General features: G+C 37.4%; 1 protein-coding gene across 1 annotated transcript in view; it reads left to right on the plus strand.

The window, feature by feature from the left end:
* Positions 1-246: 246 nt before the first annotated feature.
* The window catches only part of PRR16 (proline rich 16), a 451,224-nt gene continuing 432,377 nt past the window's right edge, over positions 247-19,093 (plus strand). Inside the window, exon 1 of the mRNA XM_012727821.1 lies at positions 247-313. Within this exon, the coding sequence (XP_012583275.1) occupies positions 305-313 (9 nt within the window). The 5' untranslated portion in view covers positions 247-304. The remainder of the gene's footprint in view (positions 314-19,093) is intronic.

Raw genomic sequence — 19,093 nt, forward strand, 5'->3', positions numbered from 1 at the left:
CAGTGTGGTGTGCCTGACAGTTCCGTTGCTGACTTCCTGATAGAGTACATCGTGCAGTTAGTGGAATCTTCTTTTAATGCCCCCCACCACTTAAGAATCCTATCTGCTCCTTTTCCTACCCTCATCTATGTGGCTCATGATTTCATACTCTGGATGGGTGAGAAAAATGTGTCCTTTTGGCAGTAGACTACAGGCCTAGGGAATCTGAAAGCTCACTCACTCATGCACTTTCCCTTTTTTTTGCAGGAGAACCACAGATTGAGGAAGATCTCTTGGCCATGAGCTGTTTCACCTTGGGTGACAGATGCTGCAGGTAAAGTCTTAACTGTTCTTAACATTGCCTGTGTGTCTGAAGTCATATTTTTGGAGTCTAATGGTTTGCAGAGAGTTCTCTGGAAACCTGAACTTTCACAAAGGCTCTCTCCATTGTGAGAGGCTCTCTGCTATCACCAAAGAAGTGAGTGTGTTTTTAGAGCTTCCAGGGCCACAGCCAAGAGAGGCTGGAGTTGGTTCACCATACTTAGCTGGGAAGGTGGTCTGTCTGCCTACCAGCTGATGCATCTCAGGTCTGTTTCCACATGGTGCTTTAAAAGATGCCTCCTTTAAAGATATTTTGCATCTACGGATTGATGTGGAATTTTTTGTTGGATAGTGTATTAAAGGAGTAATGTCATATGCTATCTTGATGTTGATGTAACTCCCTGGTAAGTAATGTTTTTATTTTACTTCCATTCAAAATATTTTGAAGTTCTCTTGAGATTTCTTACTTGACCCAGGCATTATTTAGACATGTGCTGTTTAATCCCCATGCATTTTTGGATTATCCTGTTATCTTTCTGTTGTTGATTTGTAGTCTATTGTGCACTGAAAGCAGATATTGTTTATGGTTCCTGTTCTTTCATTACATTAGTTATGGAGTGTTTTATGACCTGGAATGTGGTCTGTTTTGGTGAATGTTTCCTGGGTGCTTGTGGAGAATATATATTTTGTGCTTTTGGATGAAGTAGTCTATCGATGTCAGTTATACCCGGTTGATTCATGGTGTTGTTGAGTTCAACTATATCTTTACTGATTTTCTGCCTGCTGAACCTATCCATTGCTGAAAGAATGTTGTTGAAGTCTCCAGGTACAATTGTTGGTTCATTTATTTCTCCTACCACATCTATCAGTATTTGCCTCCCAGTATTTTCTTTGGTGATAGGTGATTCTACATTAAGAATTATATGTCATCTTGGAGAATTAGCCCCTTTTATAGGTGCAATGCCTTTGTTTATCCCCAGTAACTTTCCCTTGATGTCTGCTCTGTGGAAATACTGATTTTACATCATCTTCAAGTTTGTTATAAAGAATAGCTTAAGAAGCTTGGATTGCATTAATGTGTGACTACTGTTTGTTAATTTCACTCATTATCCAATGAGAATAAAGGTCTGGAAGTTGCAGACACTGAATATTTTCAAACTAAATTTTTCAGTATGGCATTATTACTCACTGTTAGTATAATGATGACTGTCAATGCTGTGTGATTCTATAATTGCTTAAGATTTCTTTGCACCCCACCCTCCAATTATTTCTCTTCCTTCCCCCTCTTTTTCACAGTAACTAGTACCTAAAAGGTACAGCACGGATTGGAAATAGAAAACTGAAAATATAAGTCATGAACATGAATTACTATAAAAGAAAGAAAAAAAACATGTTTGTTAAGTATAAACTGTAAGAATTCCATCGAACTTCTGGAAGATACAGGGGTGAGAAAAGGATCATACTCTAAGAGTGCTGCATCACATTGGAAAACAGGTTTTTTGGCAATGTGAAAACAATTTAGAACTTTGCATATGGTTTCATATATCAAATCAGCTGATTTGATATTTATATGTGATTCTTTTTGATAATTATGACTTTCCTAATTGTTTGTTTGTAACTGCATTTTTTTTTTCCTTGATAGTCTTCCAGGATACTCATATGCTGTAGCTTATCCTCTTAAGTAAACTTTAAATAATTCAGCAATCTTTCATTTAGTCTGGTCTGTAGTTCTGGTTTTTGAAATACATGAAGCTTTTCGTGTTTGTATATATCCTGGTGATATAGAGGTTCATGTTTTCCCTCTCTGTAGTGTCTGTGCAATTTGGGATATGCACACACCTCCACAGGTGAGTCACAGTTAGTCTAACCCAGTGTTCTTGCTCCCAGCTGCAAGTTAGCATCTGATGCCAAGTTTCTGCAAGTTATGTATCTCTGGGCACCAGTGAGGTGACTCTGGCTTTATTGTTGGGATGTTGTCTGGAAGCTCTTCCAATGGGTCTGAAGTGAGGGCAGAGTCGAGACAGTCAATTCAAACCTACATCCTGAGTGACAGTTTGTTACGTGCAACAGACAGGTGAAGAATGGTCTCTTGATCTAACTTGAGAATAGAAACAGAAAGGTCATCACTATGCACCACTTGGTAAGAGTTCTACACTATAAAGTGAAGTCATTGAAATATTTGGTGCCTAAAGCTCCTGAATAATGCCATTTTCGGAGTCTGAGACTTTAATTTTTCTGCATTCATCTTGCTCTCAACACTTGCAGCAGTTATGAGTGGAGGAAAATGCTACAGAATGAAGCCAGTTACTAGATTTAGCCAGCTCTAAAACTAACCTTATAATTAATGTGTATATAGGTAAATGTTTGAATTTAACCAGCTGAGCTCCTCCTCTAAGACTTTGGGTACCTGGATTCCATGTAGTGACTTTAATAGTCGAGCTATGTCTGGTGCAGTAATGAATTTGTCTGTAAGTAATTTTCCTTAAATTTACCATGGACTCCTCTTTAATGACTTAATCAGTATCTGATGGAACACTAATTTATTATAGGTTATACTTGCAGTTTGTTTTGAGAAAGCGTTGTTCATTTTTTATTTAAAAAACGTTTTTTGGTGGAGAACATGTCTCTTCCTGTATGTCTCTATGGCACTTGTTCACAAAAGAAGATCGCCAAGTAGTGTGGAGATGAAATATAGCAAATACTAGAAGCTGAGGTGTTAGAAATGAGTATATTTTTATCCATCTGCATAATAATTTTCCCACAACTTTCAACTTGTTTGAATACTGAGAATTTTATATTGTTGGTAATGTATTTACATGACTTCTGATATAAATCAGCTAAGAGGGGCAAGTTTTCTATGTATTAATTTTGCCAAATCAAATGCGTGAGGCAAGGGGGGTGCCATTTCTGCGTTTTGCCACTATGAATCCCCAAAAGGAGTTTTTAGCATAACACCAGTGTACAACTTTATAAAATACTGCTTCAGTTCATTAGATTTTTCATCTGAATTCTTCAATTTAGGTGCTGCCAGGGCCTGGGGAGAAGCTAGATTAGTGAGCAAAGCCTGGTGAGGCCCACATCAGGGAGCCCAAGGGCACCGCGCTTAATCTGCTTTAGTCTGTTATTTCCATGTGGAGTTGTGCAGTTAGTGTTAAAAGGTCACCCAGTCCTTTCTTTATTGTAAAGCCCATTTTTTCAGGGGAACTTCTGTCTTTAAATGTCAGTTGAGCTGGCCAAACAACAAACAAACAAATATACACTATATATGTCAAAGGAAGCATTTTGGGCGTGCTGGCTAAGTGTGTTCCTTTTGCAGTAGCTAAGCAATTAAAAGCATCAGCCTGAATTCAGACCAGTGGCTCTCTCTACCCTGCCCTCAGTACTTGCTGGTGTGGCATTTTCTCAGATGCAGAGGTCAGCCTCCACGTTCACATTCACACCTCATTATTAGTTATTCAATATAAATGGCTATGAACTAAGTGAGTTTTCCTCATTGTGTGTATTCTACATTTTGTTTCCTGCTTTTTCTACTCCTCAGGCCCCCCCATGAAGGCAGTGGGTTGATTTTTAAGACTTGGTATTGGTTGTTATTTTTAAGCGTTTCTCATAAATCTTGGTAATTATTTTTGAGTCTGTTTAGGACCACCTGGCCATTCAGAATATTCTATTCACAAGTGAAAGTTCAACCACAGTGCTCTTTCACCATTATAGATGTAGACATTAAATTATGTTATTAAGGTCAGTTGTAATTATATGTCTAAATGCACATGCATAAACATTCCCGCATCTGTTTTTGAGTAAACCACAACAATGCAGTAATATAAAGAGGAGCTGAGAAAATAATTGATCTCTTAGTAGAATTGATGACAAAGTCTTTCTTCATCAGGAAAATTGTGCTGTGTTCCAGTGTTTTTCCAGGGTACTTTCAGCTATAAAGTCAATCAAATGAGTTATTCAAGATTGATGACAGCTTCAGGTGTGAGTTCTTTGTTGGCACCGATAAGGGAATTGTGGATGTCACTTATGCTATTATTCTGTGGCCTGGTGCCACTAGTGAAGGGAATGGAACAATAAACAACTCGCTTTAGAAAGTGTGCGTGGTATTTGGCAGAGGTAGAGATTACTGTTGTCAGATTTTCTGGAGGATAGAATCTCAAGGGCCTCTTATGATGTTTTCTCCTGTTTTGTAGGACAGCTCTGGCCATTGGCAGTCACTCCCACAGCATCATATTCAGCTTTTTTGGGAAAAAAATGTACTATTAAATAAAGTCATGGTTACCGCTATTATTTTCTAAGTACTTGATTTTTTTGGCTGTAAGTGACAAAGGACATTTCTTACAACTTTGAAAAGGTAGTTCCAGACCAATTCTAATTCTTTAATTAAAAAGTCTAGCTATTTTTAATTAGAAAAATTAACACCCATGTGTCATTAAAGAATTAAATAGGATGAATTAATTTACAGTGTAAAATTAATATCATATCCCCCCCTCAATTTTGATACCCCTTCCTCAATCATTTTGTTGTTAGAACTCTTCTACACACATACACATACACACACATTTGTCTTCCCTAAGGTTTAATTTTTAATAAAGCCTCCAAACTGTAAAGTAGTTAGTTTTTTTTTTTTTCAGTATTTAGTATTTAGAAGTATTAGTTCCTGAAGATATATGCTATAATTTCTGTGCTAGTTTACTAAATTACGGAAGAACTTGTCCATCAACTATCAGTTATAACTCCTTACTTTCACATCATATAAAAGAAACAGACTTTAAAAGGTGATCAAGAAACCTGATTGCTGGAGAGTAGAGAGCTCTGGCTTTCTGGAGAGTGAGGTGTCTTTTCTCTGTTCCCTACCTTGAAGGAAGGCCTACTATCTCCTTAGGCCAAGGCATGTGTGTCTCCAGAGAACCCTCACAATCACTAGGGGCGTCTTGGAAGGACAGTCAGCATCTCTCTCCCCTCCTTGGTGTATCTAGGAGAATACCTCATTTAGTTAGGGAATAAGATCAATTAGTTCCAAGAAGCCCTGTTGTCCTTTGGTGAATATGTGTGTGGAGCATATTTTCACATATGTCTTAAAGATTGTTATGACATACACTACACAGTCATAGAAACTTGCTTCTGGCCATGAGCATCCAGAAGGCAAAGTAAGAAGACAGCAACCTGTTCTGCTGAGCTCTGTGCTTGAGAAGATGTGAGATTTTATCAAAACTCAATTAGGCATTTACAATGATGAGATAAGGCTTGGTGCATCTTGATAAACTTCTCTCCCGCCCACCCTACCACTCCAACTCAGCTAGAGATGGTGATGAGAAGTCTGTGGTAATCAGAGACTTTGGAGTCTATCATCAAGGGCAGCAAATGAGAGGGTTTTACAAGAAGTCACCTGGAGGGGACAAGGCCCACACTGGGGGCTATGTCTGTGGAGGTTTACATGGCAGACCCACCCCAAATTCATTCGGCACTTGCCAGCTTGCTCTGTGCATAGATGAAATGGCCAGACTATAGCAGTCACTTGAAAATACTGGCCTCCCTTCTTCTGGTCTCACCTTTGAGAGTGGGTTGACACCCAAAGCACAAAAATAGGAGGGAAGGGGAAGGGGAGGCTCTGATAGACCAAGGAGGGAGAGATGGAACTCAGTACCCCTTCCACCTTGCACAACTCCAGGCTCACATCTGAGCTACAGGGACAGGAAAGAAATGTTGGCCTTGCACGACTCCAAGCTCACATCTGAGCTACCGGACAGGAAGGAAATGTTGGGTTTAGAATGGAAGATTCTGTAGTATCTGAATGAATCATAATTTCCCCCAAAGAACCATTGTCATGAATTAAAAATAGTCCAGAAGTTACAGAGTGATAGGAAGAGACACAATGAAGACAGAAACTTAAAGTGGATTCCCATTTTACTCTATTAGACTCTCAGTAAGCCATTAATGCATGTGGAAAATTTATGTATGCTTCCCCCCCAAAAATTAAAGATTTCACATCTTTATTACTGAGCCATCCTACTAGGTACAGAAATCTACAGGGAGAAAAATAATTTCTTAAATATGCTAGCTAGTGATATTTCCAGGATCCTATGGGAAGAAGCTCGTGCTGTTGTGCAGCATGTACATGCATGTGTCACTGTGTGAGTCCACACAGACCCACTTGGTTCTTACCTGATGTCTCCTCCTGGAATTGTACCTGATTTTATTACCAGTTTTTATCCAAATCCAGTAAAGAATGGGATGATCCTGCTTTTGTGCCTTGGCCAGGAGTTGCCTGACCTGGTCTTGTGAGAAGATGCAGGTAAGAAGAGGCACCTGGCGCACTCGGTGAGTGTACATTTGCAGGCAGCTATGTAGACACATGACTTGCAATGCCCCATCCTTCTCTTTTCCTCTTTAAAAGCCTCTCACTTAAATGCTATGCATAGCTTATGAACCCTGCTTTAGGGGAATGCTGGCTTGCTGTGGCAGATGAATTCTGAAATCTCAGTGTTTCAGCTCTGAAATTTATCATTGGCTGAGATGATCAGCAGGAAGTATTCCTCCTGGCCCCCCCTCTTGTAGCTTGAGCACATGGTTTCCAAGCTACCAACATTCTTCTGTATTAAACAGCAAGAGCATAAAGGTGGAAGGAGACATGTCATTTCTGTGTTGACATTCCACTGACCTCTGTGCGTATGGCTGTCAGGGCAACTAGAATAGCATCTAGTTCTGTGACCAGTTCGAAGATAAACTACTTAGGTGACTCACTGTATAATAGGCAGTTAACTACTATATCCACATGCAACGTCAGAAGAGGTTAAGAACTATTTAATTTTATGACTGCTCCATAAATTGTGTGACCTAATTCTTAATCATGGACACATACATATTTCCAAGTATTTTTCTATTTCAAATGATGCTGTGAAGAACATTCTTATTCATGAATTTGGTCATAAGTATAAGTATGTCCCTAAGATAAATTCTTAGAAGTGAACTTACTAGTTGAAAGTATATAAGTAATGTTGAATTATTACAGTTGTTGCTCTGAAAAGAGATTTGTATCAACTATAGAAGGACCGGTATTTTTTGAGTTTCTCAATTGGGTTCACAACACACTTTGCTAACAGTGTACGTTTAATCATTGTGGCTTATCAGTGTCTGTCTCAGGGGGGAGTTTTACTTAGAGTGTTCCAATACTAGTTTATTTCACATTTCTTCCTTCTGCTGAATACATATTTTACTTATTTGCATTTGTTAATTATAGCTAGTGCTGTTTTAGCACCTGCTACAGTTAATTTTCTCCTAGGAGGTAATGGTAGGTATAGCAGACATGTCTCGCTACACCAAGCCAACTCTGTGTCCTTGAACCAGTAATCACTGTGTACTACTTGGGCTACATTTCTCTTTGGAAAATTAGAATGTTATATTATGTCTTCTAAATAAGAATAAGAATCTCTAAGTTCATATTATTCTGTCAATATCTACAAAAGACTATTTTCCAAGCAATGTAACTTTAAGTCAGGAGCATGCTCTTAATAGATTTCTTATTGTAGTAACATATACCACTAGACGTAATCTTACAGACAGTGGAAGTTTCAAGAATCAAAAGGTTTACCAGAACATTAGTGTAATGAGATATAATATGATACTATATAATTTAGCAAAAAAAAAAAAACAAATGTTGTTACAGTAGTAAACAGTGCATTTTTTAAAAGTGAAGAAAATGGGAGTTTTCAATATTTTTCACCTTTTTTACATTCTTTGGTTAAGTAATCTTCTAAAGACTTTTCTATGGGATAAAATATTTGAAAGTGATTTTTTTTTTAATGGAAATGTAACCAAGAAAAAGTCTAAAGTGAAATGCTGTTTTAACTGATCACAGTATTCTAAAGATGTCGGTTGCTCAATGTTTTAACTAAGCTTTGCATTTATCCATATGCAGGTTTTTAGGATTCAATTTACATATATAAGCTTATTTTGTGTGTTTGTGTGTGTGTAGCAGTTGAGGGATATTTAAGGTCAATTTTGAGTTACAGTGATATTTTGGATTGTTAAGAGTCAATTGAGATTTTAAAGTGACTGAAAATTTGGTTAAACATGAAGGTCAAAACTAAGGATGGTATTAGTAATAAAATTTCCCATTTAGTGGTTTGGAGACAGGGAAAAAGAAAATAAATACATGAATGAGTAGAAGTAAAAAGGGTTTATAGTTGCAATTTCTATTCCAAACTCTCATTGCCTCTCTTTACTTACGTGGCTAAAAAAAGTGAAGTAACTCTAGGGCCTAAAGTGGAAGAGTAGTAATGTTAACAAGACAGATTTTCTGATGCCAAATATGCAGTGATCTTTTCAAAACATTTTAAAAATTAAATTAATGAGACCGTAAGCCACATGAGAAGAGGCTCCTTATTTTTATGCTCACCTCATTGACTGATCAACTTTAGGACATTTGGCGAGTACTTAGGAATTTTTTTTAAGTAAATATTTGAACACATAAATAATTGAATAAGGAAAAGAGAAAATCAGACTGTCTAACCACTAGACCTGAATTGCCATCAATCTATTTCCAATACATTTAAAATGACAAAGCAATTCTGTGGGAAAAGAAAATGTTAGTATTGAGCTCAAAATAGTCTTGAAGTCACATTTACTTAGCCTCACATCTAAACAGAGTCCACATAAAGAACAGTGTTTCATGCCTTCGTCACTTTAAGCACCAGAGCTGTATTTTATGCAGTAGCTTCTGTGTGTGTTTAACTTTTTCTCTCAGGACTATGTTAAAAGCTAATGAATTCAGTGGCCGTGCAGAACACCTGACACTAGGTTTTCATTAGGTTGCACTAATGACACAGGCACCCAAAGTGAGTGTCGTGAAGGTCAGCCTGCCAAATGCCTTGGGCCCTAAGACAGAGGCAAACATTGTGTGGAAGGAAGAAACACATTTTCTAGAAAAGAGATCAATTAGAAAAAATCTCCTTATTTTGGGAGAACAACATCCCAGATGGAGTTTTTTTCTTTCTTTCTTTCTTTTTTAAATATTTATTTATCCATACGGAACTGGGGTACAGGCCAGGAGTACAGGGGTGGTGAGAGGACTCACAAGAGACAGACTGGGAAGCAAAACAGACAGATCTGTGAAGTACACTGCTGAGGGGAGCAGTAGGCGGGTCAGAAGAGGTCTGCGTGCCATGTGGGTCACCTCCGGGGGAGCGGATCGGACTCATGCTAAAGTGGCCATGGCTAGCTTTGTTGTGATGCACTTTAACCCCCCGCACCACAAGGGAAGGCCCCAGATGGGTTTCAGTGGTTGAAAATTGGTTGCTTGCTAAATGAACCAAATTGTCACCCTTGTCGTTGGTAAACAAATCGCCAGTGAGGAGGATGGGCAACTCTTCATTAAGTGACCCAGAAGGGAGGCAGGTGACATCAGGAAGTAGCTCTGTACTTACCAAAGGTAGAGAAAATTTCAAGCCTAGTGGAGGAAAATTAAATCATGTTAATGTTAGCTCTCATTATCCTTTGTCCTGAATGCATCAGTGACCTCTAGCACAAATGGTGAAGAGATACGAAGGGCAGGTAGCAGTAGAACTGTTTCAAAACATATCTTGGCTGAGGTCACATCTGCCCACATAGCACAGCAGGTCAAGTCATATGGTCTCTCCCTGGAGGTTGTGATAACACTCTTCTTTATCACAATTCCTTTCTTGTCCCACTGCATTTTTTTTTTTTTTTTGTCATTCCATGTTGTAATAAAATTGCAGGCCGCTGCTCACATTGCTTCAAAGGCCCTATGTGATTTTGCTCCTGGGCTGCCTCTCTAGCCTTCTTCCCCAAACTTGTAGTCACCTTCCATTGCAATTTCCTATACATCTGTGAAAAGAGTGATTTAGGGTCATTTCAGTACTTGCCTATTTGGTTTCCTTTACCTGAAATTCTTTGCCGTGATTTAAGTTACTTTCAAAAGGAGGATCTGTGTATCAATCACCCTTAAGAGAAACTCATGGTGAGTATTGCTTGCATGGCATCAAAACTTCATGATTGTTGCAGAAAAAAGGAAACTGAGTTGCATACTTTACTACTAAGAGTCTCTAGCTATAATACACTTTTAGCCTTTTATTTCCATCAAGTCAGAGCTGAATGGGTGATGCTGGACCAGAGTTAGGCTCCCAGAAATGAAATCACATGCATTTGGCTGGAAGAGGAAAAACCCTGCCTGCTGAATGAAAGTATGAACTAGACCAAGAGAGTAAATTAAAGTCTTTATTTTCCTGAAGATAAACAGTTACTTTTGTGGGGCTTTAGGACATATACTAATAACCACTCTGAAAAGAGTTCGGGATCGAAGTTGGTGCTGCAGTGGATGTGAAGAGCTTCACTGAGCTGTGCTTTAACCCATCGCACCACCAGGCAGGGCCCATTGGATCATAGTTTTTAGGCCTTTCCAAAAGTGAACGCCATTTCTAACTAATCACCAGGGATATTGATAATGTTTCTTGCCGAGGGCAGAATGGCTATAAAAGAAATGCTCTAGTTTTAACTCAGAAATGTTCTTTTCTTTACATGTGGCAGACACGTAAACATCCTTTGGAGACCCCTCATACAGGCCTTCTCTTGGGGGTGGCACCTGCATTTCCTTTGACCAGAGATCAGGCCTTGACTGTGTTCTCACAAAGCCTCATAGATGTCTCTTCTTGTCTCTGAACATTTCTAGCTGCAATGTGTAGTCCTGTGTTCCCCTCTGTTAATAGATTTAGCTCTCTAAAGGTAACAACACCACTGAATGATCCTGTAATGTAGCAGGTGGTCAAAGTACATTTGCTAAGTCTGGATAGGGATGTGAGATAAAGTCAAGTCAAATGATTGGTCACAAAGTAAGAGGATCAGGGGCCCCTTTGGTCTCGTAAATTTTGGCAGTTTTATTTGTATGGTGATGTGGGAGTAGGGAACTAGTGGGCTAGAGAGTTGGTCTGTAAGAACTGGCTGCAGTGTCACTCTGGGTTGTCACCGTAGGTGTTTAGGAAGATATGCCATTAATGCGAGCATGTATTTTGTTACATGAAAAATTCCTAGGCTAGATGAAAAAATCCCTGGCTGCCTAGGGCTGCTTGCAAGATTGCAAACCAAGGCTGGGTGCTTGAAGGAGCAGAAACCTGACAGACAAAGGTTACGAGCCACAGAGCTAGCTGACAGAGGCTGCTCATCACAAGAGGCATCTAAAGGCACACAGTAGCCTGCAGTTGCTTCACACAACTGGGTGGCAAAGTGGGGTGGTGCTGCAGAGTAGGGTAGTGGAGGATTACCCTACTGTTCATTCCCCATGAACGGTTATAAAAGGAAACCTACCCCCAGTAGTAACCGGCTGCTCCCTGCGACCCCCTCCTGCTCTCAAGAATCTTTCTTGCAATAAACTTGAGTTTGCTACTCTTTAGTCCAGGGTGTCGGTGATAGTGATTATTTGTCAATGGCTGGAACACGAGAACCCAGTAAATTGGCAACAGGGATGATACCGGGTTAGTAGTGAGTTGCTCTTTCGTGCACTGCATTTAATTTTATTCTTATATCACTATTATAGACACTTTACAGATGAGGCAAATTCACCATCAGTGAGTTGTCAGTACAAGCAGAGCCCTAGCTGGAAGGCAGCATGGATAGTAATGAGGTTCAGAGTATGAAATGCCTCAGCTTTTAACTCCTTGTGTGAACTTGTGAAGTTAATTAAATTTTTTGAGATTCAAGATTTTTCATGTGAAAATGTGGATGTCCTTCACTGTAGGTGTTTAGGAAGCTAGGCTATTAATGCACTCATATTTTGTTAGATAAAAAATTCGTAGGAACACATGGGTCCATTCTGAAATGTAGTAAATGTTATTTTTATTATCTCCCTATATATGCCTTTAAGCTGTTGTATTTCCCCTTTCTTCACTGTCACCCACTTTGTTCCCACACACTTTACCAGGAGATCTTTTGTTTGCTTCAAATTCTTAATAGATGCAAAAAAAAAAAATCAGAATTTTTACCCCTGCCCACTGCCCTAAAATCAGAATTTTGCAAATAGATTTTCACTAGGAATTAGAGTAACAACAACAATAATAGTTATAACAGCTTCAGAGTAGTGAATACTCTATATCTTACAATTAATATATTTTGCCTACATATCTATCAAATTTGCAAGTTAAGCATTATAATGTCCTTTTTTTTTTAAAGGAACCAGACCTTTAAAGTTTAATGATTTTCCAAAGTTCCATAAAGGAACTTTAGGAAGCAAAGTGGCTGGTGTTCAAATGCAGTCAGAACTGACTTCAGTGTTAGGCTTTCTCCGTTATACTTTCTTTTCCTCTCATGAATTTGTCACCTGGCTTTTGTGATTGGATATTCACGGCTAGGGGAGGTTTCCTAGAATATTCTCAAATCTCACCATGTAAGTAGTTGATGGATTACCTGGCCCTCTTTGAGCCCGTTGTCCTGTTGTATAAGGTTGGACCATTAATCCCCTAAGACTTTGCACGTAGAATTACATGAATGCTGCTTAACTGCTGTGGAAATCTGTCAGGTGGCCCTGAGGAGGGGTAAGTTGGGGGTGTTCTGATGTTTGTTAGGGGTGATATTGAACTTGGACAGCAGGAAGAAAAAGGGATTCATAGCAAAGAATCTTAACTCTAGATGAATGGACGATAGAACAAATTCAGGCGAAGTAAATGGTATCTCGATATGTAGTTTGAGATTACACAGATGGTCCTTAGGTTAGGTGGTGAATTGGAGAAGAGAAAGGAGCCTGTATCTAGATAATCTGCTATCTGTATTTTGAGCATTGTCAACAGAATCACAATAGACATAAAATTTTTAATAAGACAAGTTGGTATTAATGATAAAATTTCAAAGTAGTTCAGTGCTGGACATGTAATTCTGGGGCACATAGGAGTTCTTATGAATGGAGAGGAGCTGCATAAGGAAATTTGTTAATAAGAAAATTGCCTATTTGAGAAGTAGTGCTGTACCCAACAGTGTAACATTGTTTTCTTGCCATTTGAGTCATGTAAACATTCACACAGCTATACAACATATGTTGGTTAAAAATACACACTTTGTGTTTATGCAGCTTTGCAGAATGTCACAAGATTAACAATTGGAGAAAATCAGTTATATAACATATTTTTCTCCTGATGGATAAAATGATATCCTTAAGAATTATTACCAAGCATGCATGTTATTGTTATTGTTCTTTTCTTTTGAGGAGCTGCTACAGGATAAAGGGTAAGATCATTACATGTTGGAGAGACTATTGCTGGTCCATTTTTCTTTTAACTAAAGACTATCTTGAGTGCTCTGTAGCCTGGATTTAATAAACATCTTTGTTCTATTGCAACAGTTATTTCTCTGGTTTATCCATGGGTTTCTTTTCACTTGTATAAAACCTTTTAATTTCATACCTTTTAATTTTGATGTTCAGTGACGGTTCTTGGTAGGACATAAATGGGTAAGGGAAGTATACTTTAAGGATATAGGGCAATGTTTAGGCCCCGAAAAAATGGCACTAGTCTTTTCCCAGGAAAAGGATAGTTGACAAATGGTCATTGGAATAATTGCCTTATATTAAAGAGATGGTGTTTTCAGAAACCGATAAAACAAGTTTGAAATACATGTTTTGAAAAGTATTCTGCTCTCCTTTGGCAGTGAGACACCTGTCAGGAGAATTGATAACTTAACTTGCTTTTATATTAATTTGCCACCCTACAGTCAAAATAAAGCCAACATCTATTTTTATGCTGGGTAATAGGGAATGATTTAATATTTAAACAAAGAAATGCAAGTTGAATAATGTATGATAACCATAAATGTGTCACTTGCTGTAGGTTGACGAAAGAACTCAATTGTGTTTGCACATTGAGAAGATGAACTGGAATTATCTGCTATAAGAAATATTTCAGATCATACTTAAATCAAAATAATGCAATGAGAAAAGAATACCATTAACTTAATTTATGTTCTGCTTTGAAGCTTGAATTGCATGTTGAACCTGGGCAACTTTTTTAAAGTTCATTGATAGTGATGCAATTGAACTCTGTTGTTATTGGAAGTTTCATCCAGTAAATTAAACTCCTCTGAGTAAATTTAAACAGTTTTTCTTGCCCCAGTTTCATTTCTTTAAACTATTGATCACCTTAATTAAACTATACATTGAACTACACGTTGTAAAACAATGATTTGCAATCCATCTATAAACTAGAGAGTAAATGCACCTTTTCATGTAGAATAATTTAGTCAGATTAAACATTTTCTCAGATGCAAGTTTGCCATACCTTGAGGAGTACTCCTCAGTCATGTGAGAGAATAATTCGAACCTTCAAAAAGGAAATATTAGAAAATGAGAGAAGTGGTTGTAATCCAGGTTACAGAAATAATTTCTGAATTCAGGAATGTGGTACCAATCTATATTAAGACAGGTTTTTAATTTTAAAATTTGAATTTGCATATCTTGATCTGGTACTTAACGATGAGAAAAAATTCTATACACAAACACAGTATGTACTTAGAAAGTTCAAAACCATTTCTTTCTTGATTTTCTAATGTAGGTCCTGGTCACTTTTCACCCAGTAAAATGTTTTCTGCCACTTCATATGATATAAAGTAAAATCTCTCCCTATAGTTTTAGACAGAAACATTAGCTTGAAATTTATTTCTGATTTTAGATGAAAGAGCTACTTAGAAAAAGAAAAATAGGCATGTGAAAGCCAGCATTTAAAAATAGGTTCTCAATATGAAGCATGCAGAACTGTAGTCTTCTTTATAATTAGAGATGTGCCAGAATTACGACATGGGGACAGAAGACCCAGTTACGGAAAGAAGAAAAAAAATGAGGAAAAAAAAATCCTGAGAAAATATTTAAAATTTTGTCCTTAAGGACGTAAAGAGTATTAAATATGCTCAGTGGAGTTTTTGTTTCTACCTTACTTATACACACACAAACATAAACACCCTGAGAAATTCAAATACAGTTGTATTTGAAAATGTTAGGTGTGCACTTCCCAGCAGACTATGAACAGTTAAATATGCAGATAAGTGTGTATAGAATTGTAAGCCAAACTAAAAAAAGCAATCGTCATTAAATTATATGAACGAAATTTGCAACTTCATTTATTTAAGCATGCCTGCATTAGAGCTATAGTTTAAAATTAGTGTGGTGATTGTTATTTAGTATAGAATGAACACATAGCTGCTTATCATACTCTTCTCTGAGGGCTGTAAATGGTCATAAATGACTTTTAGCCTTCTGAAAAATGCATTTTTGTGAAATGTAGAAATTTGCTACAAAACCCATCAAATCTGTTGTCATTATAAAAATTCCTTCAAATTGCTCATAATAGAAAAATCACAACAAAACAATGCTTTTACTAGAAAAAATTCCAGTATATGGGCATAAAAACTTAGAAGCTATGCTAATTTTTACATTTTTCAATTCAAGCAACAGTCTTATATGTATTGTTAAAAGTACAGTGCTTTTTCGGCCCTCCCTGGTGGCGCAGCGGGTTAAAGCACAGCACTGAGAAGCTAAAGCCACTTCCACATGAGTTCGATTCCCGCCTGCCCCAGAGGTGACCACATGGTGCAGCAGACCTCTCCTGACCTGCCCGCTGCTCCCCTCAGCAGTGTACTTCATCAATCTGCCTGTTCTGCTCCTCACTCTGTCTCTGGTGAAGCTTCTCGCTGCCCCTGAGCCTCTGGCCTGTACCCCAGTAATGTATGAACAAATAAATAAATTAAAAAAAAAAAGTAGAGTGCTTTTACCTTTTGTAAATATGTGAAAAATTAAGGGTAAAGACACTTGTCTATATAGGTCTGTGTTACAGAGGTGGGAAAAGGGTGGGTTGGGAAAACAAACAGGCCTGCAGAATATATATGGACATGACTTATTGCCTCCCAGGTAACTGCTACTGCCCAGTACCTTACACAGTTCTCCAAATGACAATTCAGTTGTTACCATCAGTAACTAATAGGTGAGGAATCTGTGGTCTATTGCTTTCCATGGTTTGATAGTTGTTGGTTATTGCTGCCTTGAGATCTCATATCTGCTCAGTTTTACTATTTAATCTTAACGTCCACTCTATAGGATACACAGAATAATTCTGAGTATGTAATTCTTTATTTTTTGAATTGATCTGTAGCTTAATTGGTTTATTGTATTGAGTATGATTTAGAGGCATAGGATCATAGCAAGTGAAGTTAATTCTTATATAGGACATAGGCTGTTAACTTTGCAATGGGATATGTGTTTATCCAGTAAGCAGTCAATTGTGTCAGTAATTCAAGTCACCCTCTATATTAAAGCATGAAAGGAAGAAATTCATCACACGTAAAATTTCTCTAGTGGACTATGACTTCTCCAGAGTATTGAATAGTCATGGAAAATATGAAAAAGGCAGTCTCCTCATTATGAAATCTACCTCTGTATTTGGCTGAAGATAAAGAGCTATTGTGTACAGAATATATGCACTGACAATTCTTACTAAACTAGAGCAAAATCTTACCATCCATTTGTTTCTCAAATCACATGTGTAAGATCACTCAGGTTGATGCCATTACACAAGATTAAATACATGGACTTATTTGGTGTTTGTCAGGTCTTATTTAGGTAGGGTTACCTCTGTCTGTGACCAAGAGTATCTATTGTGTTTTGATATTACTACCTTTATCTTCAAACATAAACAGCACTAGTAATAATGACAAAGTAATAAGAAAACTAGATAAATTTAACCACTTCACAGTAAACCTACTTACATCAAGGTTAACCATAAAAAATTATCCATTCCAGGTGAAGATAACCAGAAAAAGATTTGTGTAAAGGCTATATATTTAAAATAAAATTCTGCAGATCAAGTGGAGACATATAAGCAACCGAGTACAAAATAGGGGGAAATACAGACAGGCATTTAGAAATCAGAAGAATAAACAAATTGCCAAGAAATTATGAGAAGACAATCAACCACAATTACAAATTGATATTAGTTTACAATAAGGATACTCAATAAAATTAATTTGGGTACATATTTAGAACAATGATGATGACAGAGTAAATTGCTAAACCCTTTTGAAACAATTTGGCCTTATTTGTAAAGGCAATTATATACAGTTGTATAACTCCCAGCAATTCCACCTCGAGATTTATACATTTAAGCAGTGATATTTTTCAAAGTATCATTTGCTGCCACTTTTTCCAAGTTCTTGAAGCAATTCAACATGAGAATACCAACCCACTAAAAAATGAGCTATGACAATATATGATATAGTAGGATGCAATAGATTAGAAAATATTAGTATAACTAAGTAGTCAGGTTAAATACTATTTCAAGGAATATATTCATGTTTGTGTGGATACATGAAAGTGTCCATGCAGATGTGTGTATTCTAGGGCCATATAATCAGTCTATATAAAACAAAACAAACAAAAAATACCATCCTAGAGGAAATTCTTGCATATGTTCCTTAGGGAACATATGCAAGAATTTTAAAAAGAATTATTTATTATTTTCAAAATTGAGGGAAAACCCCCCAAATTTCTTATGGCAGGAAAATGCTTGAGCATCTCTTCATACCATAGACTAGTCAACAAAACGGAAATGAATGAAATGTTACATATCAAAAGGAATCATCTACAGCAGGTCATACTATGGGAAAAGAACAATATATAGAAGATTTGAAGATATTAACTTTATAAAATAGAAGATGTAAAACTAGCATTTAGTTTGGACACAGCCATTACAGTTTAACTGTAAAGAGAATAAAAAATAATAAAAGTTTTAGAAGCATGCTTACCTTGTGGCAGGCAAGTTACACAGGATTGATTTTGGAGGGACACAGAGATTTTTGATATACTGATAATGGTCATTTTCCTAAGGAGGTAAATACTTACATGGTGAATTGGATTGCACCACGTGGATCAGCTCCCTGGCCAGCACAGAACTCATGCCGCAATGGCTGGTGATAGCTTGATAGTGCTGAGACTTTAATCTCTGTGTCATCAGGGAAGACCCAATTTTTTTCTTTAATTTGGCATGTGATTTACTGTAATCTTACATGTAATCCCTACCTTCTCAGCCTGGCTTCCTCTTGTCCTTTTGCATACCTTCTATAGTACTTGTTGCTTTACTATAATGCCTGTCAAACTTTGGTGTGTAACAGACTCAACTGAAGACTTGATGAATTACCTATTCTACTTCAACAGTCTTGATCTTCTGCTTGTTTTATTAGTTTTCCAGGTGATTCTGGTACACAGAAAAGATTGAGAATTACTATTATAATACTATTTATTGTCTCTTTTGCTTTCCTAGTTTTGTTTCATAAGATTATTTCTCATGCTTCGAGACTTTAGCTTTTTGTTTTTTCTCCTATAACAGTCTCCTCTCCACTTTCCCGGCCTTTATTTAACTACTTACCTTGTTCAGCTTTCTTGTGTTCAGCTATGTAATGACCTCCGTGCCCTGCCTGGTCCTCCTCAGTGCTGTTTGTGTGACTTTCTGTTACAACACTCATAAGTTGAAATGACATGTATGTCTCCTCCATAAAACCCTGAAATTGAGTGGCTAACTTGGTACCCACGCAAAATAGGTACTTACTACACATGAATCAAACAAAATCAAATGGAAAACATTATATAAAATAATACAAAAACAGACAGTATAAACCAGAGAGATTCTGTAAGGGAGGGGGACAGAGAAGGATCAGAAGGAGGAAGGAATGTGGGTGCTGTGGTGATGACAGATGGGGGAGGGAGGAAGTAAACGTTGTTATAAAATGAACAATAATGTAAATAGATATATTAAATAAA

The sequence above is a fragment of the Condylura cristata genome, unplaced genomic scaffold (genome assembly GCF_000260355.1).
Source record: "Condylura cristata isolate star-nosed mole 26May11 unplaced genomic scaffold, ConCri1.0 scaffold00021, whole genome shotgun sequence".
Taxonomy (NCBI): domain Eukaryota; kingdom Metazoa; phylum Chordata; class Mammalia; order Eulipotyphla; family Talpidae; genus Condylura; species Condylura cristata.